At 48.9% G+C, this 24,954-nt stretch overlaps 1 protein-coding gene across 7 annotated transcripts in view; it reads left to right on the top strand.

Annotated features, from left to right (window-relative positions):
• The first annotated feature begins 283 nt into the window (after positions 1-283).
• MEIS1 (Meis homeobox 1) overlaps positions 284-24,954 on the top strand; it is a 110,683-nt gene continuing 86,012 nt past the window's right edge. For 3 of the 7 annotated variants that reach the window (XM_049799450.1, XM_049799455.1, XM_049799454.1), the window contains exons 1-6: positions 303-428; positions 4,117-4,343; positions 6,054-6,195; positions 6,725-6,775; positions 7,600-7,650; positions 9,052-9,198. In XM_049799450.1, coding sequence (XP_049655407.1) covers positions 390-428; positions 4,117-4,343; positions 6,054-6,195; positions 6,725-6,775; positions 7,600-7,650; positions 9,052-9,198 — 657 coding nt within the window. In that variant the 5' untranslated portion in view covers positions 303-389. Of the gene's footprint in view, positions 429-809; positions 852-1,472; positions 2,355-4,116; positions 4,344-6,053; positions 6,196-6,724; positions 6,776-7,599; positions 7,651-9,051; positions 9,199-24,954 lie in introns of those variants that run through there. The other 4 variants (XM_049799451.1, XM_049799453.1, XM_049799456.1 and 1 more) reach the window with 4 other exon arrangements.

The following is a 24,954-nucleotide window of genomic DNA, read 5'->3' as shown; positions in this document are numbered from 1 at the left end:
CCCCCACGCCCGTGGGTCGGCTCCCACCACGGACGCGGGGGTGGGTGGGGGTTAGCGTATTAAAATGGCTCTTACCTGAGAGGTCTTTATTTCCCTCGCCGGGATAAAAGGCCGGTCCTAGCGGGAAAGGGGGCGGGGGGGGGGGGGGGATCGAAACGGGTTTCCCTCAAGTTTGAGACGTGGCGGCGGGGGCCGAGCCGCTGCCCGCCGCTGCCTGTCACCCCCGGTGCCCCGGTAGCGGAGCAGCTTCGCCCCTGCCTCGGGGGTTTGTACCGGAGTAACCCCCCGCTATTCCCCCCCCCCCCAGCAGCCTCACTCGGGACCGCTGGACGGGGCTACCGGGCGGCGGGGGTTCTCCCCCTTCCCCGCCTCCCCGGGCAGGAGATGCGATGGGTCCGGGGCACCTCTCCCCGCCGGCACCCGGTCAGGTACGGGGGAAGAAGGGACACGACGAGCTCTCCGTTCCCAAACCGGCGCGGGGGTCCGCGGGAAAGGATGGCTGTGCTTTTGGACGGCAGCGGACCCCCGGCTAACGCGGACAGGGGGGGCCACCGGCAGCTCCGAGGAAGGGGGGGAGCCGGGGGGGGGGGCGCGCTCCCGGCCCAAGGCAGCGCAGCCGCGGAGCCTAGCGCGTGGGGGGGGGGGGGAGAAAGCGCGCCGGGGCCGCCCCCCGGACAGCGGGTCCGCTGGCCGCGGGGCGCCCCGGAGCGCTTCCCCCCCCCGCCCCCGCCGCCCCCCCCGCGGCGCGCCGGTCCGAGCTCCGCTTCCCGCCCGGACCAATGGGGGCGCGGCGCGGGGCGGCGCGGCGTTGATTGGTCGGCGGCGGCGCGGCGGCGGCGGCCGGGGGCCGGGTGAGCTCACTCGGCCGGCGGCCGCGGGGGGAGCCGCCGCGGGGGGGGTGGGGGGGGGGCGGAGGGGAAGGAAGGGGAGGGGGAGGGCAGGCGGGGGAGCGAGGGGCGGGCTGCGGCGCGGCGCGGAGCGGGCGCGGAGCGGGGCGGCGGCGCCGCCAGACAAAGGGGACGGGAGCGCCCCCACGCCCGCCCGTGGGGGGGGGGGGGGGCTGGTGGACACACCGGTTGGGGGGGGGGGGAGGGCAGAGCCGGGAGGGGGCGGTGTATCCAGCACACACACCCGCACGCACACACGCACGCACCCCCCGCGCGGGGCGGGGGCGCGGCGCTGCGCGGGCGCGGGGCGGGCGGCGCGCCCCCCTGCGCCGGTGGCGGAGTTGCTGCCGCCCAGCGCATTGTGTAAGACGCGACCTGTTATGGCCACCACTACTTCCGGGTTCCCGCAGTCTGCTCCAGCCCGGCGCTGCGCTGCGCTCGCCGCGGCGGTGCGGCGGCGGCGGCGGCGAACGCCCGGCAGCGCGCGGCCCGCGGCGGCAGCGCCGCGCCTCTCCCCCCCCCTCCCCCCCCCTTCCCCGCTGCCCTTCCTCCCCGCGCCCGCCCCGCACGGCGCGGCGCTCCGCCCGGCACCCGCGCCCGCGCCCGGCCCGCCTCCGCCTCCGCCAGCCTCGCCCGGCGGCCGCGCAGGGGCAGAGCGAGCCGGCGCCGGCGAGGAATTAGGAGCGATCCGAGGAGGAGCGAAAAAAAAGCCCCCATCATCATCATCATCATAATAACCATAATAAAAGGAGAGCCGGCGCGTTAGCGAGCCTTTTTAATTTTTAATTTTTCCCCCTCCTCTTCCTCCTTCTCCTCCTCCCTCGATTTTTAATTTTTTATTTTTTCTAAATTTTTCTTTTTTTTTTTTTTTTTTTTTTTTTTTTTTTTTTTTTTTGGGGGTGAGCGCGCTCGAAAATTAACATTTGAGGTGTCCTGCGCGGTGGGAGCACACGCAGCGGATCATCATCAGTCATTCACCACCTTGACAACCTCGCCTGTGATTGACAGCCGGAGTGGCAAAAAGCCATGAGACTTGGTAGTTGGGTTTGAGGGGCACTTTAAAAAAAAAAAAAAACCAACTCTGATTTGGGGAAAGGATATTTGCTTTCGCCCCGCTGCTGTCTTGGAAACGAGAGGGGGAGAGTAAGAGAGAGAGGGAGAGGGAGAGGGAGAGAGGAAAGAAAGAAAGAAAAAAAGAAGGAAGGAAGGAGGGAGAGTTGATTTTTTTTTTCTTCTAATTTTTTTTTTCTCCTTTTTTAATGCTGAGTTACTGTATCGCTTCGCTGAGATCCAGCAAGCCGAAGATTTTACTCGATTGCTTTCATTGCTGGCGACGCTAAGGGATTTTTGCATTTTTTGGGGGGGTGAGGGGGGGAACTTTGCATTTCTTTCTTTTCACACTGGCCTTAAAGAGGATATATTAGAAGTTGAAGTAGGAAGGGAGCAAGCAGGCCGATGGCGCAAAGGGTACGTATTAAAAAAAAAAAAATGGCTTTCAAATGTGAAATAATATTGAAACGTGGCTGACAGAGACGCAGCGAAAAAAGTTTCTTCCCCCCCCTCCCCTCTTTGGAGCAGGGGCACAAAGCGGTGTCCTGGAGTGGGAGGATTTATCAGTTGTACTTGTAGGCTTAAAACCTGTATATATTGATATTTTCTTGATTCTTTTACTCCCCATCCCGTATCTCTCAGGGAAAAGGCAAGCTTTCTATACATTAATGACATGCAGGCATGTAAGTGAATATGTCCAAGCCTCTGTATTTGTTGGTTTTGTAGCTCTAGTCCTATCAATGTCTTTTTTAAAGTCACCAGTGCTTGAAATATTTGAATGTGTGCATGTCTGAGCATTTTGCTGTGTTAGTGATGATATACCGCTTCACTTTCGGAAGATAACTTCTGGCTAGGAGTAAGCACAACTTTATTTTTTTCTTTTTTTTCTTCCTTCTCCCCCCCCTCCCCCCTTTTTTATATTCTGTCACAAAAGGTGCAGTGCAATGGGCCAAAAAAAAAACAACCCAAAACCCCTCTTTTAAAAAAGAAAGTCACTTTAATTGGAATTAGAGGTTAGCAGCATGCACTGCCATGTGTATTGTTGTTTCTATTTTGGATGCAGTCTCCTTTTTTTTTCCCTCCCAGCTACCTCCTAAATTGAAGTTTTGTGGGGGTGGGAAAAAAAAAATAAAATCAGCCGGAGTCGGGTGAGCAAGGATTTGGGGAAGAGCCCTGGAAAGAAGTTTTCTTGCTTAATTTGCCTGCCGCCCCTCCGAGTGCTGGTTGGGAAAGAAAGTTCCTCTGCTGACAACTTGCCTTTTACTCTTTCGGTCCAAGCAAGTGTCAGGGATCTTTAAAAGTGTTTATTCACACCTTCGCTTTTAATAGATGAAAAGTGGCCGTTTCCCCCGCTGCCTGGGAACCGCGTTAGCTTTCGCTCCTTAATCTTTAACAAAGAAAACCCTTAAAAAAAAAAAAAAAAAAAAAAAGGCATTCCCAAAATCCCGAGAGCCCGGGCAAACGTTTCCAGCCTTTCGGCTTTAAAAGTGCGTTCGCGTGGAACTGCTGGAAACCCCCAAAATCGCCTTTTTTTTTTTCTTCTTTTTTTTCTTTTTTTTTTTTTTTCCCTCCCCCGCTGCTGAACTTTTTGCATCCTCGCTGGGTTGGGTACCTGACTTCTTATCAGCGGGAAAAGTTTAGCGGAGGGAGACTTGGGCTTCGTGAACCGCTTCCACTCACACGGGGGGGGGTTGGCAGGTTTGGGGATGGGGATTTGGTTTTTCTTCTTCTTCTTTTTTTTTTTTTTCCTTTTTAATTGTCGTTATTATTATTTCTCCTCCGCCCCAGACTCGGAGGATTTCGGGTCGTGCGGGCCGCCGGGCCGGAGCAGCCCAGCCCAGCCCAGCCCAGCCCAGCCCAGCCCTGCCCTGCCCTGCCCTGCCCTGCCCTGCCCTGCTGCTCCCCGGCCCGGGCCGGCGTTTGCCTCCCCGGCTCCGGCGCCCGCACAGCGGCTGCACGGAGGGGAGAACCGGCGGCGCGGAGCCCGGGCGCACCCCCGGGGCGGAGGGAAAGGGCTTCTCCCCGCGGAGGGGGGGACGGACGGGGGACACGGGAGCGGGGCTGCTACCGGGGGTGCTCCCCCCCCCCCCCCCGCCCCAAGCTCTCAGACACCCCCCCCCCCCCACACACCGCCCGGCGCGCCCCCCCCTGACGCCTCTCTGCTCTCTCTGCCCCGCAGTACGACGAGCTGCCCCACTACGGCGGCATGGAGGGGGTGGGCATCCCCACCACCATGTACGGGGACCCCCACGGCGCCCGCCCCATGCAGCCCGTCCACCACCTCAACCACGGGCCACCGCTCCACTCGCACCAGTACCCGCACGCCGCCCACGCCAACGCCATGCCCCCCGCCATGGGCGCCTCCGTCAACGACGCCCTCAAGAGAGATAAAGATGCCATCTACGGGTAGGTGCCGCGTAAGGCTCCGCGCCCGCGCAACCTGCGCGGGATGGGGGGGGGGGGGGTGCGGGCCGGGCTGCCCCTGCGCGGGAAGCGGATGGGGAAGGGTGGGATGGGGAGCGCCGCGCGGAAAAGGGGCCGTGTTCTTCTTTTTTTTTTTACTATTATTTTTTAAAAGGGGGGAAAGAGGGCTGGGGACCCCCGGCCACGGGGGGCCGCGGGGGCTCTGGAAAAATAGGAGCCGGAGCTTGCTGGAGGGGCGGTGGGCAGCACCGCGGGGAGGAGGAGGAGGAGGAGGAGGAAGAGGAGGAAAATAATATTCCCAGGGCACAACCTGCGCCGGGTGGTAAATCTCTGCACGGAGTTTGGGAGCAGGGAGAGTTTGGAGCGCTTCGCCTAACTTTCCACCTTGTTCGTCTCTCCTTGAGCTACGGAGGGGAAAACTCAAGAGCTGCTTCTCCCCGCTCTGTTCCTTTTTTTTTTTCTTTTTGGAAACTTTAATTTTTTTGAACTTTTTATCCGACAGCATTGAATGCTTCTCAGTGCGGCAACTGGCTTCTCAATGCGGCAACTGGCAACTAGAAACTGGCAAAAGCAGTTTCTAGGCCGTTGCGAAGGGAGCTGATGGGTTACGCTGGACGGCAGATGCTTTTAAAATGAATCTGCCCGTCTTGAGTTTGAAAGGAAGTTTAAGAACCTTTTAAAATCGCTCTCCAAACAGTGAGGAGAAGAGGAATTAAAAAAAAAAAAACCACGTCGTTTGGTTTCTGTATCGGTTTGTCAGAAATCTGTAGGGTTGGTTAAAACTCCACGGTGTACGGTACCACCCCCCCCCCCAAAAAAAAAAAAAAAAAAAAAAAAAGTACGAAGCCCTGGGAAAAAAAAAAATGAACTCCTTGTTATAAATATACATATATACGTGTGTGTGTGTGTGTGTGCCCACGCTTATTTATTTATTTAAATTATTAAACGGCCGAGGGAGCCAGACGCACACGCAGCCTTTCTCCCGGGGAGGCTTTTAAAGCTGGGAAAGCCCAAAAGCACCTGGTTCCCCCCGCGGGTCGGGGCTGCGGGGCTCCGGGGGGGGCGGAGGGCCAGGCCGGGGTGGCGGGCAGCGCACAGGCAGCCCAGCTGGCCAGCGCCGGCCGGTGGGTCGGCTGGTTTGGTGCTGGCTGTTGGGGGGTGGGTGCGTTTAGGGGCTCTTTCTTTTTATTTTTTGAGTTTGGAGGGGGGGTGTTTCTTCTTTTCTGGGTGGTTTGTTTTGGTTTGGGTTTTTTTTCCCCTTTGCTCCCAACAAGTCCTCCAGCAGAAAACGGGAATTAAAAGCATGAAAGGCAGAGGTGTAGGTCCAGAGATTTTAATTTATTAGTAGTATTTTTCCTAAAGCCAAGGAAAGTTAATTCAAAATGGCTGCTGGAACCGGCTTGGGTTTTATTCTTAGCTTGTCCTAGGGTTGTATTAACAATATCTGTGGCCAGATAACGCCGAAAGGCCGGGGAGATGCAGGGCTGCCGGCCGGCCGGCTGCGGGAAGGGGCCGGGACCGGGGCGCTGCGGGAGGCGGCGGGGGGTGCCGGAGCCCTCCTCGGTGGGTGCCCCCCTCCCCACACACGCTGCTGCGGGACTAACTGTTGTTGTGTTTGGTTTTTTTTTTTTGTTTCGTTATGATATTCCGCCCCCCCCCCTCTGTGTGTGTGACTATTGTATTTTCTTTCAGACACCCCCTGTTCCCTCTTTTAGCACTGATTTTTGAGAAATGTGAATTAGCTACATGCACACCCAGGGAGCCCGGGGTAGCGGGAGGCGATGTTTGCTCCTCTGAGTCTTTCAATGAAGACATAGCAGTGTTCGCCAAACAGGTCAGCAAAACCGGGTTGAAACAGTAAAAGAAAAAAAAAAAAGAGGGAAAAAAAACCGTAACGAGAAAAACAAGTCTCTGTTGAGATAAAGATGCGCGTTTCCCCCTCCCCCCCTCTCTTACTGCAAGAGGCAAAAAAAAAAAAAAAAAAAAAAAAAAAAAGAAAAAAAAACAACAAAAAGATTTTAAAAATCGGGAAATCTCGGCAGTTGCCACCCCCCCTAAAGAAATTAATTAATCGGAGCGGTCTGTGCCCAGCCGGGAGTTTCGCTGCGCGGCTCCCAGGAGCCGGGCCGGGGCTCTGCCGGGGAAGCTCCGTAGGTATTTTTCGGTGTATTTGATTCACTTGTTCAAGTGTTTGGCTGATGTACTAAATCCAGCAGTCAGGGCTTTGCACGAAAGGTTACATAATGGACCCGACAGTGTAATGAAGCAAGAAATAATAACGTCTGCTTTTTCTGCTTCCATATTTCAAATCTTTTTTATTATTTCCCCCCCCCCCCCCCTTTCCTCCCCTTTCTTATATTTAGATCCGAGCAGAGAAACCCCTCTTTTCCTCTAATCCTGAACTGGATAACTTGGTAAGAGTTAACAACACTTCTTCCTCTCCCCACCCCCACCCCACCACCCTCCCTTCCCTTCCCATTTTTTATTTTTTTTTAACTTCTGTGTCTTCTAGCGAGGTGGTTTGGTGGTGCCAAATTGAAAATTTCTCACGTGGATTTTTTTTGAAAAATTATTATTATATGATGATTTTTATAATTACAAGTAAATACGGTGCGGTAATTGCGTGGAAGTAAAAAATCCCATAAGGATATACATAAAGAAAGCCCCATCGAAACGGGAGCTTGCAGGCTTGATGGCGAGCTCGCCTGCCCAAGAGGAGTGTGGATTTATCCACGCTGTAGCCAGCCCTTCCGTGCACCTTTTAAGCAGCTCAATAGGAAACGTAGAGGATTGCTGTGGCTGGAGATGCACCGTTCGCTAACTCACTGAAAATGAGGTCTTTTCTCTCTTTCTTTTTTTTTTTTTTCCTTAAGGATAAACAAATATTTTGCCTCCGCTGTAGGAGTCTTGCTCCCGCTTTCGCAAAGCGAGGAGCCAGCAATGGTGTTTAGAGGGTTGGTTTTTTTAAAGAAATGTTTATGATCCGTATAATTTAGTTCCTTCGTTGCAATAGGGATTTTTTTTTTTTTTTTTTTTTTTGGTTAACTCTAGATCGCTTCTTGTTAAACAGTGCACAAAGCCACCGCTATTAAGTTTTAGTGTTATTGCCATAAATCAAAACAACTTTTTATTTACTACTAGAGAAAAGTCAAGCTACAAAGTGCGGCAGGGGTGGCTGTGGGAAATATCCCCAAATCCAGGAATGAGATAAATACTCGTGTTGTTTGTATCTTTGCAGATGATTCAAGCCATACAAGTATTAAGGTTTCATCTGTTGGAATTAGAGAAGGTAATTTTTGTCTCCCTCTCTCTCTCTCTCTCTCTTTTCCTCCTCCGTGTCAGTACTGCTGAAGTTCAGGCTTCTGGTAAATTTGCATAAATGTCTTTCTTTCTGGTAATTAGTGTCAAGACCAATCTTGGCGTCCATTTCTCTTCGCAGTTTAATTACAATTTCAGCCTCTAAAACCGGGCTCTCAAACGCCCAGGCCTTGTGTTCGTTGTAATACTTTGCTGGCTTTGTATAAATAGTTGCAGTTCTGTGGTGCTGCAGATGAGACTTGAAATGGTTGGTTTAGCCAAGCCCCTGAAATTGTGATTAAAAAAAAAAAAATATTATTTTTTATTGGTGATGCTGGGGAAGAGACTTTGGTTGCAGTTAGTTAGAATGGGGAATTTATTTATTATTTTTTTTTTAAGAGCCATCTGCAGGTCAGGCTCAGGGCACGGATTGTCCTGTAACATTTTGCAGAGACAAAGCAGAGTTGATAGTTGTGTCTGTCTCTTGTTCCTGGGAATATTGTACACCTCTGAGCAGAAGAAAGAGATTGCAGCCTAAATGCAGGGGGTTTTGCTGGCTATTTTAGAAATCTTAGGAGGGGGAATGCTAATTTCTAAGAAGGCGGTGTCATCTGAGCTCACATTAAATTGGAAGTGCGCTCTGGTTTCCTGAGGATTTTTTACGTGTCATTGATAGCTGGCCTAGAAGAGAATTCCCTTTCTCCTAAAAATAAACATTTTGAGAGGTTTTTAAATAGTTGAAAAGTTTCTCGGGAGCCTCAGCCACTTTATCTAACCATAACTGGCAGGTTGTTCTCACTCTACCCAAAATGTGTTAAAATCTGCCCATTAATAGAGGCGGCTCAGGTACGAGTCTATCAGAGCGACTGGGGATTTCAGGGCACGGATGCCTATAATGTATTTCAGCCCAGTGCACCGGGATTTTTATTTTTTTTTAAATCCCTTTTTCTGTCCTCATACCCCTTTGGAAAGGGTTTATGATGAAATAACTGGATGAAATTAAATAGTTTACCTTAAATGTCACCCATGCAGGTCACCTCTCTAATGGCCACAGCTCTGGGAGCAGATGAATTTAACACGGGTGTTGAATATGTTGTAGCCTGTGAATCATCTTGTCACTGTCAATTTTCTGGGATATCTCTATTTTGCGAGAAAAGAAAGTTATTCCTAATTCTGGATGCGTCTAGAGGTCTCGGGGGGATAATTGCAGTGTGTTTCCCCTATTTAGGACTTTTGATGTCACAGGGGTGAAGGGGGGAGACTGGTTGCACTTGTCAATTTTACTTACGTATTCCTGATTATATTTTCTTCCTTCCCCCCCCCCCCCCTTCTTTTTTCTTTTTCCTCTTTTCTTTCTTTCTTTTTTTTTTTTTTAACCTCTGTCATAATGTAGGTACACGAATTATGTGACAATTTCTGCCACCGGTATATTAGCTGTTTGAAAGGAAAAATGCCTATCGATTTGGTCATAGACGATAGAGAGGGCGGATCAAAATCGGACAGTGAAGACATAACAAGATCAGCAAATCTAACAGATCAGGTATGATCTCGCCAACGCCGCACACGCTGAAATTTGTATGCAGATCGCTTGCTGGGTCACTACGCCTCCTTTTATTATTTGCATATGATTAAGTCCCTTTTAGATAAATTTCCATCGAAATGAAAATTTTTGAATAATGTGGCTATTATTGCTTCATTAAGGCTTGCTCCCGGATTCGACCTGGCGAGATGAGCTTGTAAAAGCATCGCCTGCAAACTCGACCTGTTTCTTGTCGCTTTTAATTTTTGTCTTTATTTTATTTACCCTTTACAATAATAGAAGTGGTATCCCTGAGTCGCTGGCTTCTTGGTGACTTAGGAAAGGGAGGGCTGGAGCCGTTTACCAAAATAATAATAAAATCCGAGATAGGTGGTCTGGGGAAGACAGAGAGGGTTTGAAATCTAGCAAATACTGGCTATTTTCTTCCCGTCTCTACGGTTCATTAGTCCGTCTTGTCAGTTTTCCTTGGCCGAACGCTTTTAGACTTCAGTGAACATTGCTTTGTGCACGCCTGCCTGCTGCAAACGCGCCCATTTTATTTTACTTAATAGGAGGAAAAAAACCCGGAGAAAATAAAACGGGATCCAGGTTTTAAATTATTTTCCTTGATCTTTCACGTTTTCAACGCCTCTCTTTAAAAATTAAAAATATCCGAACCCCAAAACCAAGCCAGCAAAGCCTCGCGTGGCTTTGATGGTGTCCAGTTTTTGTCTGGGATGGTTCAAACCTTTAATGCCGGCCGTAGCCGATGTGGGAAATAGGGATGACTTGGGAAAGCTGGCTTTCCCCTCTGCCCTCCCCTTCTCCTGTGTCTGTCCGCTGTGCTTAGGCTGGGATTCTTGCCTTATAATGGGAGCGTTTGGGGGCTAATTCAGGAGGTGCCCAGAGCTAAATTAAGCTTCTAGATGATGGAAGTGGCTGAGATTTGGCTTTTTTTCCCCCCGAGTTGTGTAGAACTGTGGCGTTTTCCTGGTCGGTTTGCTTTCTCTCAACCGAGGGGCAGTAGCGCTTTGGCTGTGAGAGAGGGGACCCCGGCCATGCACACACGCACACACAAAAATTCCCCGACTAAAACCCCCAAGTTATTTCTTCTTTACGATCAGCTTTGTAAATACAGTCTTAGGAGTAATCAGCTCCCGACTCTGGAGGTTTCCTTTTGTTCAAGCAAGGCGCAGTCAAGCAGACAGGAGTTTCCTCAGCCGCTTTGCCATTATCACCAGCACTGTCAGCCAGGAGTTATTTTATAGATTACCGACATAAAGGTGTGTTGCATTGCAGCGTGGGCAGTAACTTAAATATTTTCTCCTATCTGCCAAAGGCTATCGGGCTGCTGGTAGTGCCGTGACAGGGGGAGGCAGGCTTGAAGGAAGGCATGAACTTTTTAAAAGGGGTTTATGTGCACGTCTGCGGGGGTTGTGGTCGTCGTCCCGTCCCGTCCTGTCCCCCGCCCCCAGTTTTGCTGCGAAGGGGAAAAGCTTCGCGGGGCGGGCGGAGGGCGGCGCGGCAGGGAGGTGCCCGGCGGGCCGGGGCCGGGGCCGGGGAAGATGCTCCGGGGGACCGGCGGCCCCGCGCAACGCCTTGAAGCGAGGGGAGCCCTGCAGCGAGGGTCCAGCTGAGGGAAGCTCGGCTCGCTGCTGTTGAATAAAAATTGTAATCCAACAAGTCTAACTAGAAAATGGGTTTCTAAAAGCTCTGGAGTGCTGGGTACATAAAGCTATTTGAGCAAATTACAAGAATCGCTCAGGGGCACGAATGAAATCAACACTTTAATTGCCTCCAAAATGAAGATTTATACCCCATTTTCCCAACGAATCATTATTTTATTAAAGTGAAAGCTAAAGAAATGAAGCTATAGTTTTGGGGTTGTCAGGGGGAGGGGGTCGTGTCCTCCTCTCCCCCCCCCGCCCTTTTTCGCCAGGAGCGCGGACACTGCGCGCCCGGCGCTGGCCCCTCTCCCGCTGCGCGGGACCGGCCGCGCACCGCCGCGGGGCTCAGCCCCGGCCTCTCCGGCTTGCGCGGGCGCTGCGCCAGCCGCGGGGCCCGGCGGCCTCCCCGGGGTGCCCCGGCTCCTCGCCGGGCAGGGGGGAGCGCAGCCCCGCCGCCGCTACCCGTCCGCAGCCGCGGAGCTGCGCGGGCAGCGGGGCTTAGCTTTCCCCGTCGAAGGGAAAAGGCGCAAAAATGGGCTTTTACGCCCCTCTCCCCCCCGCCCCCGGCCGACGAGGCGGCGGATAAAACCCGCGGAGGCCGGGCGGCGCAAGGGGGGCCGCGGAAGTTGCGCGGCGTGGGGTTGGGCGAGGGGTGTTTTAGCGGGGGATGCGCGGCCGCCCGCGCCCCCGGTGAACTCCGTTGCCAAGTCCGGCCCCGGCGAGGCCGGCAGTATCAGGGCCCTAATGGTTAAATAATAAGGTGTTGAGTGCTTGTCGCTGGGGCGGCTAATTAGGATGTCCCTCCGCGGTGCGCGTTTATGGCCGCGCGGGTTTACGGAAGCGCGGGCGCGCAGGGCCGGGCGGCGGGAGCGAGGGGCTGGCTGCCGGGTGCGGGGCCGGGCGGGCTGTCCCTCAGCCTGCCCACGGCTGCGCTTCTGAGAGTAGTAAAAGAGTAACTATGTAAAAGCTTTTATTATGGATTTAATTACATTTTCTTATATTGTGGTAGTAAAGGTTACAGTTAACAGGGTTGTTGGGGTTTTTTTTAATTTATTGGTTTCCCCTTATTTATTCTTTCCTTATAGGCCCCTCAATGCCAGTGCCTTTAAGTCCCCCGGTTAATGGAAAGCAATGACGCTAATGCTAGATTTTGCAAAGTAAAGCCCCATAACACTAACCATTGTTCAGTGATTTAACTAGCTCAGTGGCAATAGGTCACTAAAATAGCATCCTTCTCCCACGGGCGCGACCCCACTGCCTGCCAGGGTGGGACCTGCAGAGTTGTTGTTTACCGCTGTGGCTCCAGAAGTACAAAGCAGGAGTTTGGGGTTTTTGCTGGGGATAATTGAACTCGAGATCAGCCAGGCCCTGGGACTTTAAAAAGCCTAGCTGGAGGATTGCGCCCATGCTCAAAGTTTCAAAATAAACCTTTTTTAATCATTAGCTTTTCAAACATTTGCATGTTTAAATTTTCAAATGTTTGTCGGAGCCCGGAAAGATTTAAAACACAGCTGTTGCGTGATGCTGATGGGAAAACTCCCTCCGATTAAAAAAAAAAAAAAGCCCAAAGACTCTCTGTAGTCAGAGAGCAGAAATTCACTTTCTGAGGTAGTCCTACACTATTACCGTGGGGCTGTTTTCTTGAAGCCGCATCACCTTGGCACCCAGGTGCCCTTGTCCGAACTGTAAAATTCCCCTGCAAGAGCACGTCTACAGAAAGCCGTTAGAAAGCCCGTTGAGGAAAACACGGTATAAAGTAGCCACCGCACCCAAATAAAGTACATTAGCAGCGTAAGATAGATTTTGTAGGAACAAAACAGTATTTTCTTATGGAAAATAAACTTGTTGAGCAAATCCACAGTAGTAGTACTTGACAAAAATTACAATTTAATAATGCACAAGCCAATTATGTGCACAGAAACTATTAAAGGCAAATCGGCAAAGAGCCAAATTTCTATAGGGACTAGGAGGGAAATGATCAAAAAATGAACATGAAATAAGACTTCCTGTAAGAAGGTCCATAATTCAACATTATTTGACTCCACTGTCGGGGAAATTGTTGAAGGATAGTAAACTGATAGTAGAGCCTCAGTCATTTTTGTTACAGTCTTAAATGTTTGCAACTGTGGCGTTTTAGATGGCCCTTCTCGGGTGATAGTATATCATATATATATATGTATATAATAAAGCAACACTTCTATTTATGTTGCAATAGACTCTTTTTAATGCGCGCAGTTGCAGAGTTTCTCTAAAGAAAATGCGGATAGACAGCTTTTTTAAAAACAGAAAAATTACTTAAAATGTATTCTTTACAAAGAAAGAATCATAAACTGCAATGCAATATATAGCATATCTGAGGGTGGGTGGGTTGTTTAGGGCATTGACTGCTTATGACTAGACTAACTTGCTCAAATACTTCAAATACATTAGCTCTACCTTGCAGCCAATACAAAAATATTATCTCGGGGAAGAAAAATAACTGAGAAATACTATTTTACTTGGGGACCTCTTCACAGGTATTTTCAAACCATCTATGGTTTTAACTAGGGGGAGCTAAGAATATTACTGCCTTCGGTATATGTACTCCCATATTGGAGGAGCAGGCATCAAAATAATAGATGCAGTGCAGAGGGTGCAAGGTAGAATTCATTTCTGCATAGTAAAAGAGTTACAGCCAAGTAGGACTCTGAGGAGGACCAATAAAATAACATTTAAAAGACTCAAAATTTAATTTTCTTCCTCTGACTTTATGCCACCTTGAGCCGGTGACTCCTTTTTTATTTGTTTTGGGGTAATTTTTTTTGCGGGGATATTTAGGAGCTGTTCTCATGCCCGAGTTTGGCAGACTATTTAATGTAAAGATACAACATGTTAATTTAGATTCCGGACCTGTTATCATCTGAAACACTGGCTGAAATTGTATTAGCAAAATAAGGTTTTCTTTGCTCTCCGTTTCTTTAAGCAAGTAAATATATTGTTAAGTAGACAAGAGATTGAATATATTTTCTTTAATTTATGATTTCAGTTCAAGAATCTTTGCTGGTTTGGTTTGGTTTGTTGGGTTTTTTTTAAAGTCGTTCAAGAGCCCAAACGTATCTGTCCTTATAGCTGGGTGTAATATTTGCTGCTTTCCTTAAGTTGCGTGCTCAGGCCTAACTTCCGTGTAAAGTTTCTCAAACTGAGGTTACCTTTTGTTGCAAAAGATAGTGTAATTTTCTAATTTTTTGCATCGTTTTCAATATCAAACCTGACAGAGCTCAGTTTAAACCCCAGGTAAGCCTGGAACTTGTCCTAAACATTTGTGAGCATATCCCGAAGCGTTTCCCCTAAAGTGGGAGCTTGCGGCGTCTTTGCGTTAGGGACTGCAGATTGTTATTTTGGGGCAGCCTGGAGGTTTGCAAGGTAATTGTGAAAAAATGAGTTTTACCTTAAGTTTAAGCTTTATGGCTGAGGGTTTGAGTCTTCCCTGGCTGCTCGTCCACAGGTAGCAATAAAGGTAATGGGCTTTGCACGTGGAAGGGTTACTGCAGCCCAGAGTATGCGATGTTAGCACTTAAAAAAATCAGATTATATCGCGCTCAATCAAAAGTGAGTAAGCGTAGGTTGTGCTGATAAATACTGCTTTAAAAGCAGCGAAAATCCGGCACAGCTTCTTTAAATTAGGGAATCTTTGTTTTTGTTTTGTTTTGTTTTGCATTTCTGCGTTTGGGCTTTTTTGGTCACATGAGCATGCAGTTAGGAGCTATCTTGTGTAATCTAAACAAATTGAAGAAAATAAAGAGGAGGGTTGTTTCTGGTCGCGAAAATTTTTGAAGGTTTCTGGAATTGTTTCCTGGTGGGGGTTGTGTGGGAGAAGGAGAGACTGGGGTGCGCTGCAGGGTCGCCTCATGTCCTCGGCGCGTTACCTCCCTCTCCTGATGCTCAGTTGCTCAGAGCAGGCTTTGACTCGCATGGCAAATTGGGAAATTAGTGTTTACATTTGTTTTTTTCCCCGCAGTTGCAGCAATATTTGGAGAGGGTAACTCTAACAGTGCGCACATTTTGTGTTCTGCCTTGTTTGAGTCCATTACTGTCCCCGACTGACGGCCCCATGTCTAACCCACCACTGATACTCTGTAACATGACTTAAAGACAACTTGCTGGTCGTTGGTTCAGCTCTTCTTTGGTGTGCTTGGTCTGGTTGCCTTTTTGCTTTTACTACTTTCAAAAGGAAAAAAAGAGATGTAGCCCAGCCTCGGAGCATAGGTGAGAGCAGAATCCCTGCAGGCTAGTGTGCTCGGGACTCCTTTTTTTAATTTAGGCTGGAAAGCTTCAGCCCCTCTGCGGCAGTGGTGGGGGTCTGCTCTCTGTTAGCGAGGGGGCTGCTGGCACGGGGGATCCCCATCGCTTCTGCGGGCTCAACCTGTTGAGTTGCCTCGCTGGTTGTTGCCGTCATGGCTTCATTTATTTATTTTTGGATGTATATATCCGAGAGGTGAAGAGCAGTGCGGAGATTTCAGGCTTATGTGGGTTGTTGTGCGTATGAAGGTGATAGCGCAGGCGGTGAGTGGTTTCTGGGGTTATTGGATTTTGAAAAATGGGGTTTGAGATTCATCGGTAGACATCTGGGCAAATGTTGGAAATTTAAACGTTGGCGAGGTGAATTTAAAAAAAAAATCTGAGTTTGTTCTGAAATCAAAGGGCCTGTTTGCACTTTAAAAAAAAAAAAAAAAGATATTTAAAAGTTGTAATACAGAGACCGCTATTTCCATGCTAACTTGTGGGGCGTGGGGAAGGTAGGACAGAAAGAAATGGATTTGAGCCCAAATTTGGCCATTCTTTTGCCAGTGGCAGGACAGGCTGCTAGAAGTCATGGTGGCTTCTTGTTTTGCAAGCATCTTCAAACCCAGGCCAGGCGCCCTGTTGAAGAAACGTTTTTTCCCCCCCCATCAGAGGTGATATGTTAGTCATCCATGAGTTTTGGGGATCAATAAAGGGATAACTGTGAAAGGCAATGGCCCATAATGCACGGGGAGTGAGATGGGTTGATCTAATGGTTCCCGCCTGGCCTCAGAACTCGATGAATCTCTGGGTTTGTCCACACAAGGACGCTCAGGAGAGGTAAGACAAATTGATTGGGTGTAAAATTAAAGTGCATTAGTTAAAGTGCATTGCACTATTGTGTGGATGCTCTCATTCAGAAGTAAAGTGGCCTTAGTTCACTTTAGCCTAATCCCCTTTGGAGTAGGCCACTTTTCTTTTGAATGAGAACATTCACATTAACTTTTAGTTAATTCGTCTTTCCTGATTGTCCTGGCGGCCTCGTGCCCGTCGCTCTGGAGAGGTTCGGCCAGCCGGGTGCTGGCTCCCCATGAGCTTTAGGTAAGCTTTTCATTAGGCATATTCACCTCCAAAGCGGCACTTAACTGATGGCGTTCGTCATCGCCCCGACCGGGGCTCCGCACCCTCCTCTTGCTCCTGCTTCTGCAGCTCAAGAGCGATACTGTTTTTAACACTGCCTAGGAAAAAAATGGAAAGCTTTACGGTGCCAGGGATTTGGGGATGGATTTAGTCAAGGTGGCACGGACAAGGGCTCAGCCGGGCTGTGAGGCAGAGGGAGAGCTGCCTGCACCCTGTCTGGGGGCCAGCAGTTTGGGGGTCACATTTCCCAGGTGGATATGGCATTAGGCACCCCATGATATCAGTCCTCCTCCCGGTAACCTGAGCATTTTATTTTGCGGTGGTGGTTTGCTGTCCTGATGCGCTCCCTGTGTAGATAGTTTCTTCCACGTCCACTGATAAGCCAGTTTTTGAAGACAGCGGGGAAATCCAGATTAACTCTTTTAAGCTGATATTTCCAATCATAAAACCAAGATTGAAAATTAACTTGTAGGAGAACTAATTTACCTGGTGAAAAAAATGATGTTAAGATAGTTTTGGAAGCTGTTTTATATTCTTGCTTGAAGTTCACTGAGCTTGAGTTTTTGTTAGAGGTATTTTTGGGTGTCTTGTAGAGCTTATAAGTAACCTATTTATTTACTTTTTACTGGCTAAACGGTGTGTGCAAATGCTGCACCATGTCACACGCTTGCCGTTGCCCTTTCCATTCAGAATAAAATTTACAAGGCTTCTTGCATTAGTAAGCAGTTTGCTGCTGGAGCCTTTCCTAGAAATACAGAATTCTATTTCACCAAAGTATTGTCTTTCCTCTTCAATCAGGGCCGAGGTGAGCTATTTTCTCAAGGACTCTCCAGGCATCTATATGATATTCCCACTTGGACAGATGATCTCCAAAACTGCATTACTTCTCCGTCCTGAAGGGCCAGTGCAGTAAATTAAAATTCTCTTACTAGCATCACCGGGCTTTGAATTTGGCCAGCTAATTTGGTTTGCAGTTTGGCTTTTTTTTTTTTTTTTTTTTTTAATGTAAAGCAAATATGCATCCAGACCCTCTTTGCTGAAATAAACAGACCAACAATAAGAGGGGTAATTCTTCATTTGCTTAAAAGAACTGCCTGTTTTAACTTCAGAAATACTGACCAAGAGTAAAGCAACAGCTGATGCCATCACAGGCAGTGTACTGTATTCAAACAGCTGTACAAAATGAAAAGCTGCGGTATTAATCCTGCTATTCACAGTTTATTTAAGTTTTTCAAGCTTCTCTCGTATGGGCATGGCATCAATGCCTAATTATGCCTCCATTAGGGTTACTGGGCCCTTAATACAGAAAATGATTGTATTTAAAATTTGGAAAGCTGCATCGATGTAATCTAAGATTCTTGCAGCTGGCACATGTTCAGGGAAGGCAAACTTTACCTTGTAATTTTCTTTTCATTCATTTGGTCTTCAGGTTTTGGTCCAGTTTTGTTGTTACCCAGAAGGTCAGATCATGGCTGGTGTTTTTAACGCTGGCTTTAAATAGCTCCATTTAAGGCTGCGTAGCTCTAGGAGGAGAGGGGAAGAGCAAATTAAAAACTCTGTGGCTTAGCTCGTCCCGTTTGCTGGGGTGCAGGACTACGGCCGTCTGTGCAAATAGAAATGGTAGAAACGAATGTCTGAAGCCCGGCACACAAGGAGTTTTGTCTCATCAGCATTTTACCCTGCAGTGAACCAGGGCAAGCTCTGTCTGCACAAGCTGTGGTTTATCTGTGGATGTGAAAGTCTTGACCCCTCGCTTGGCTGTCCACGTGCTACCCATTGCGTTGAGGTGGGGTGTGCAGAGATGTCCCTGGTCTCAGGTGGGATATCACCTGCTTGTTGATGCTCAGCAGCAACCTGAGGTGCGTGCTTTTGCGTGCATAGTGACTGCTTGCCGAGACTTGGCTTAATCTGGCGAGCTAAGTATTAACCGTGGCCAGCCCCTTGCCAGAAACCCTCCTGGGAGACCACAAATGCTGTAGACTCAGTAGGTGGCACTTTGGTTTTAGGCTTGAGCCAGTGCAGAGGACCCCTCTGTGCCTTGGGGTGCAGGCACAGGGATGCGCCGTGCCACGATGGCCTTGGCCGCCAAGCTCCTGCACTCGCCTTTGTGCCATGGAGTTACCTTGCGTAGGTAGAGTTGGCCAGGTTCTTTGATGAGGGCAGTGTCCCTGTGGCTTGTAATTTATAAATTTCTCTTGCATACTGTTGCGCAGTGTTATGGGGGTGTAGCTCTGCTGCATCCTGCATGCGGCTGTGTTTCAGTGATGGCTACAGCCGTGTCACTGTGAAGTTGTTTGAAGTCACAACTTGGCACTCTCCTTCGCTCATGTTCACGCAGGCATTTTGGGCAGCGCTTGACACGAACAGGGGCTCTGCGGCTGAGTGACGCCGCTGGGCATCACTGCAGTGGCAGGGTGATGGTGACGGGGAGACAAGCCTTTCAAGCATACAGGTGAGTTGGTGGCAGGCAGCTTCCCGGTGCTGCCCGCCATTAGCAGGGATGCTCAGGAAGAGGTGCCCAGTGTTTGCACGAATGCTCGGGAAGAGATGCCCAGAGCACACTGTCCACGCACACCGGAGGCAGCGCAGCTGCTGTGCTCGAGCCATTCCCTCCTTTGCCCCCCTCTCCCCGACAGATTTTGCAGCTATGTTACCCCAGGAGGCTCCTGGACCTCCTCCCTGTTGCGCAAACCAGTTTTACTAGCGTGGCTTCTACCTACTAGGGGAGCGTCGCTGTGCTTTTCCCATGTCCGTGAGGCCCGTGGCAGTGCTTTGTGGCATGGCTTTGTAGAAAAAGTATGGTATGTATGAATGCATCTTGCTACATTTGTATAATCCCTGTGAGGGATCTCTTTTTTATTACTGTTCTTCCTTAAAGCCAGAGTGAGGGTATGCACATGACTAGTATGTGCAGGGAGGATTAATTTTGTTCTTAAATATACGTGTGTGTGTGCTAAGCCAGGGTTTGGTCTGCAGTAACAAGAGCTTGAGAGATCCTTCCAGTGAGAACTGATACAGTGATGCTGGAGGGGCAGGGGTGGGGAACGCTGCCCTGCTGATGGCACGCAGCAGAAGGGGTGATGCGGATGCTCTTTCCAGGTCTGTCACTGAGGTTTTGTGGTTGAGACGATTAGTTGCTCGTGGGCTGAAATTTTCTGCTTCTCCTTCTCCCTTATCAGGAGGTAGGGTTGATACCTTAATTTATATGTCATACAGTGATGGCGAGGTATAGGAGATATGTAAGAATGAGAAGTGATATGTTAAAGTAATTACTTCACTCTGTGGATTGTTTAAAGAAAATAGCATAAAGCAAGCAAAACATTTCTGTTTGGTGTCACAGGGAAGCACTACGCTGAATCAGAAGGCTGACAGTGAAAGTTTCATTTGGTGGCTTTGTGCTTTCGTTTTGGCCCCTCCCGCTATCTTCCGCATAATTACCGCTTCTAAAATGTATTTAAAGGAGGGAGGGGATAAACTTAAACGCTGGGTAGAGTAAGTAGCAGTGTCGCCAGTAACTTCTGCAGAAGGAGCAGAGCTGTGGGGCTGACTGGAAGCATTTGCAGCATGGTGGATGGTCTGCCCATCCTGAGGCCTGCCCGTCCTGAGGCAGGGGTCCACGTGGGGCCATGCCGTGAGCCCTGTGCTGCTATGATCCCCACTGGGTAGTCCAGAACCTCCTGGGAGGCACAGCAAGGCCACACAGACCTCTCAGCCCAACTTTTTCGGGTGACTCTGGCAGCCAGCTGTGCTTCCAAGCCATCCCTCAATGAGCGGCTGGAGGTGTTGGGGAGCCACGGCCACCTCAGCCTGGCGAACCACCCCTGGAGCCTGCTGTCCTCCGGTTCCCGCAGCCTGGGCTCAGTGTGTTTTGTGGCTGCCGGCTCACTGGCATGTGGCTCGCAGAGCTAGGCCGCTCGGCCACTTCTGCCTCACTGCAAATTTGGCTTGTTGTGAAATGGCAGAAAGTGGAGGAGCTGATCTGCGGAAGGGTTTGGCCATGAGCGTTGGAAAATGTGAATCATGGGGATTCCAGTTTTAAGCCTTCTGGAGATAACGGGCAGCACGTACCAGAGTGCGTGACTTGCAGAGAGCCTTAAAAAACAAGGCGGCGCCCGCGAGATTAAGCAAACGTTTTATAATCAAGAACACATTTTATACCCAGCACAGCCTTTGCAGGTATCGCATCCATTCAGATGGAAAGGTGTAGCTGGAGCGAAGCTAATTATACCGCAATTTAATTTTGGTGTTGAACAACACTGTGAGGCGAGCGGGCTCTTGAATCCTGCTAACAATGCGCTGTAATCAAACTACGCTGACTCCAAATGGCGTCTGTTGTCAGTTAGCTAAAAAGACCATTTGATAGTTGTGACATACGCTCGGCATTTTTGCTTGCGATGGAGCTGAAATGAAGTATGGCTGTTGCAGAGCGAGGGCTGTGCTTGTGCCTTCCCTCTCCAAGAAGCCCCAGTTGGGCTGATGGGATGCAGGAAGACGGAGCCCACATTTGTGTGCACATAAAAGAATTGGCAGCGGGTGTCCCGACGGGTTAATTTTGTCTTCCCAAATGATACCACCTCCAAAAATCTGGAAGGGCAATGCTTAGAGATGTGGTTTTTGCTGTAAGTAAACCCTCGCTGTTTGCCTGAGTGCAGATATTCAGAGTGAAGTGCAGATCTGTCCAAAACACCGACTCCCACCAAGGCTTCCTGCTGGGCCCCTGGTAGGGGAGAAGGGAGAGAGGTGGGAGAGGTTGAGGGCTCCGTCTCTCCCCAAATCTGCCTGGGCAGGTCAGGTTCGGGACCTCAGCCAGTCATCTGAAGTCTGCATCGTCTCAGTCGGACCTGGGCATCTGGCAGATCCCCTTCTAAATGACTTCTAACACGTAAACGCAATAAAAAGAAGGGATAGCAGACGCTCATTTTCTGGCTAAGTGGCAAGGCATTTTTCCTGTTTACACCTTTGGAGGAATCATTACATTAATTATTGAACAGGAAACTCTTATTTGTCTCTGAAGGCCTTTTTCCTGGTCTAGAAAGATGTGGAAAATACTCCAGTCCTATTAAATTCAGCAGGAGCCAAGGAGGACTAACACACCTCAGGGCCTTGCACACCAGCCTTCAGGAGGTAGTGGTGTCGTTTGGGGCTGACTTTGTGCACGTTTCTGCACGATATTAGACTTAATAAAAATCTACGTGGAGCAGCAATTTTACGGCGAAGCTTGTTTCTTTGTGTCAAGAAAGGGACGGGGATTAATGCTATCTAATGATACAGCTCTTATCAAAGGGAGGAGACAGGTTTACAATGCGGGGTTGCTCTTAATAGAAAGTACTAGTCGATGTTTGTTGTGTGGGAGACAAAAACCCTGCATTACCATTCAGCTGGCCCAGTTAACCTGGCTGGGCAGGCAGTGTTTACTGTTGAGCTGAGATAAAAAAATGAGGAGTGGAGTAAGGTCAATCAAATGTAAGGCACACTGTGATTGAGACCGTTGCTGCTCAGGCTTCATGGATGTCCATCACGGCTACCACATGAGGCAACTGCCAATGCAAGAAGCAAAACCTGAGGTCTAACTGCCCAAAAGAAGTTTGCTTTTGTTATTGCCAGAGGTGGATTTGGGTGGCTTCAGAGTCTTCTCTCAGAGAGAAAGTCCAGCTGCCCATGCTGTCCCCCACAGAGGGACTTAGGAGATGGTTCCCCAAGCACAGCAGATTTGATTTTGGCACGTGCAGAAGGTGGTGGGTCTGTGCTTCTGACAAAATGCAGCCCAGGCTGGGGGGGACACGTCTCTGTGTAGCTGTGAACACGCACACCCCCGTGCACACACAAACACACACAAGTGTTTTTTCAAAAGTCTTGCCCCTGCAGAACTGACAGGGCTTTGGTGCCTCCTGGAAGAGAAGAGCTGTGTTTTTTCCCCTTCCTTTTGTCTTTATGTCCCACCCAGTCTGATGATCTCCATTTCATTCTCCTTTATTTTTTGTGGTTTACGCTTGCTGCTTCTAATTATTCTTTTTCCTTTGGAAAGCACTATCACCCTGTCCTTTTGCACTAGTGTTTTCTTTTCCATTCTGTCTGTTCAGGACTCTCAGGCTCTTTCCTCTCCTCTCCCTGCCATACACTGTTTTCCTCTGTGCTTCAAGGATACGGAGGGGATCAGAAAGCTCTGCTGTGTTAGAGATACCTATGCGGGTTACACAGCTGGTGTCGTGCTGCATGAAGGTGTTAGCTCCTTCTCTGAACCTGGGTAGGTTCAGCAATGAATTGCGATAGCAGGGCTAATGAAGAGAGCTAGTGTTGTTCAGTGGATGTTTGTTTGATGATCTTTGCACTGTGTAACGTTACTTGTGCCTCTGGACCTTTCAGGTGAAATCCTGGCCTTGTGAAAACCAGTGGCAAAAGTCCTGTTTATTTCCAGTTTCCCATCCTCTATGGTATTTGCATTGATAGCCGCTCTCATTTCCTTTTAGCTGTCTCAGAAACCGTCCTATGTTGCATGTGTAAAGACAGCTTACATCTTATTTTGCCTGTGCAGCTGCGAAGAGTCAGAGAAAAATCTTATCCTCATTTGAAATAAGGGGAAACTAAAGATAGAAAGCTTATGACTTTTCTGGGGCTAGGAAGGGAATCCAGGTCAAAGCCAAGACTTCCATGCAGAATTTCTTCTGCTTTTTAGTTCAATGGGCCCTGCTGCCTCTTAATGCTGCAAAGGTTTCCATCTGTGCAATAGTCACCCTTGCTGTGCTGCTTAGTTGCAGGCAGAGTTATCACCTGTCAGTCATTTCAACGATCTTATTTCTGTAGACTTGGAGCACCTTTTTTCCATCCAAACCTGATGTTTGTGCCTTTGTTGTTGTTCAATTCAAAGTAATTCGCCTCTGAATCAAGGTTGCACAAAGCAGATTACGGAAGAATTATTGGCACTAAAAGCATTTATTTTGCAGCGTTTTTGAGGTTCCTGCACGTATCATTTATTCTGACCCCCTTGGTTTCGGTTGTATTGCGCATGATGTGCCCGCTTGCCTTTGGCAGGCTGCGAGGTGGGATTGCTGGCTGACAGCCTCGGTTAGCCCCACAAGGAGATGTTCAGATGGCAAAGCTGTGAGTGGGTCCTCTCAAAAAATCAAGGTGGTCATGACTGTGGATTTCGTGGTCCCTGAAAGTCCATGCTTGACAGAGATTGCATAAACAATGTATGTATGTGGAATCTAGGAAATACATGGCATTATATTTTTAACATTATCAAAGTATATTTTTAGTCCTGCTTACCAGTTTGTATTTGTCAAGGGTTTTTTTCCCAATTAAGAGAGAATTTTAAAACTTTCTTTTATGCTGGATGGGTAGCAGGCTACCTGAGGATTATTACTAGCCACGCTCTCTGGAAGTGAATTGGGATAAGGCTTGTGGATTGCAAAGACCAGGTCTGTCTATCATGTAGCTCTGGCTTCAGCATGGGTACTATGGATTATGCACGTGAGGTATTGAGCAGCTGTATTGAATATTTTGCCCAAGTGAGGTTGGCTACATCAGTATAGCCAACAACCAGAAGGATAAACTATGCAAAAAGTAAATCCTTGCTAAATAGATGGGTTAAGTTTGTGGGAGATGGATGCGATGGCTTTATGAAGCAGCCCCCTTTCCGCTTCAAGTTCTTACCTGTAGTGAGCACAAGTTTTTCCTAACATGGTGGGTTGCTACCCTTGAGAGGACTGGGGGAAGGTTTTTAAAAGGGAGGAGTTAAGAAAAATCTGAAGAACATTTCCAACATAATGCATTACTTTTTTTCCTAATGAATAAGTATTTAATTTAGGAAAAGAAAATCAGATAAAACTTCAGAAGGAAAACAATAAGCCCAGATTATGTTGACAAATTGCTGGCAGCAGCTCAGTTCCTCCAGGGCGAGGGGATGAATGGTTATACCTGCAGCCAATTCTCTCATAGCCTGGAGGAGCGGAGGTTCATCCAACAGGTAAAGGAATTAGCCGTTCCCTGTCTGCAGTTGTTACGGAAACACAAATGAGCCCACAAGAGGGCTGTGCTCACAAAACTTTTGAGGAGATATATATCAAAAGATGCTGAGTACAATTTTTATCGCCTGTAATAGAAAGTGATTTCTTTTATTTATGTACTTATGGTCAAGCCTTTCATTCCTTGGCCAGGACCTCTTTTTTTCCCTTTTCACATGCTTGGTGCTCAAAAAAATCCATTTTATTCTTTAATATAAGCAGAAAGCAGTGGTTTCCCCCACTGTGTTAACTTGTGTTAACTAGACTCAAAGCCCAGCTGTTGTTGGATTGCAGTAATAAGCATATGAAATGTTATTTATATTGACTCTCCAATTTAGCCATTAACCAAATAATTTTGTCTGTAGCTTTTTTGTTTATTAAGGCTTGATGTTCACCGTGACACAAGTCAATTACTGCTTCGGAGGCCTCATCAAATGTGGTCCACCCTTTGATGGGGCTCTTGTGCTGGTACCTGCTGGGGCTTGTGCTTTTCAGCCCAGCACATCCCCCAGGTGGATGAAGCATCTGGTAATGGTCGTGGGAGGCAGTTGGTGCTTCTGGGATCCTTTAAATACACAAACATTTTTGTTGCTTCCTTTCCTTCTCCCTGTGCTTCTTCACACCCCCCCCCCCCCCCCCCTTTTACAAAGTACTCAACAAGTTTCAGAAACAAAACAAAAGTCAGGAAATGTATTTCAAATGCCATG

Source organism: Accipiter gentilis, chromosome 5, assembly GCF_929443795.1.
Source record: "Accipiter gentilis chromosome 5, bAccGen1.1, whole genome shotgun sequence".
In the NCBI taxonomy this organism is placed as follows: domain Eukaryota; kingdom Metazoa; phylum Chordata; class Aves; order Accipitriformes; family Accipitridae; genus Astur; species Astur gentilis.
This window is presented reverse-complemented; position numbering and strand designations above follow the sequence as displayed.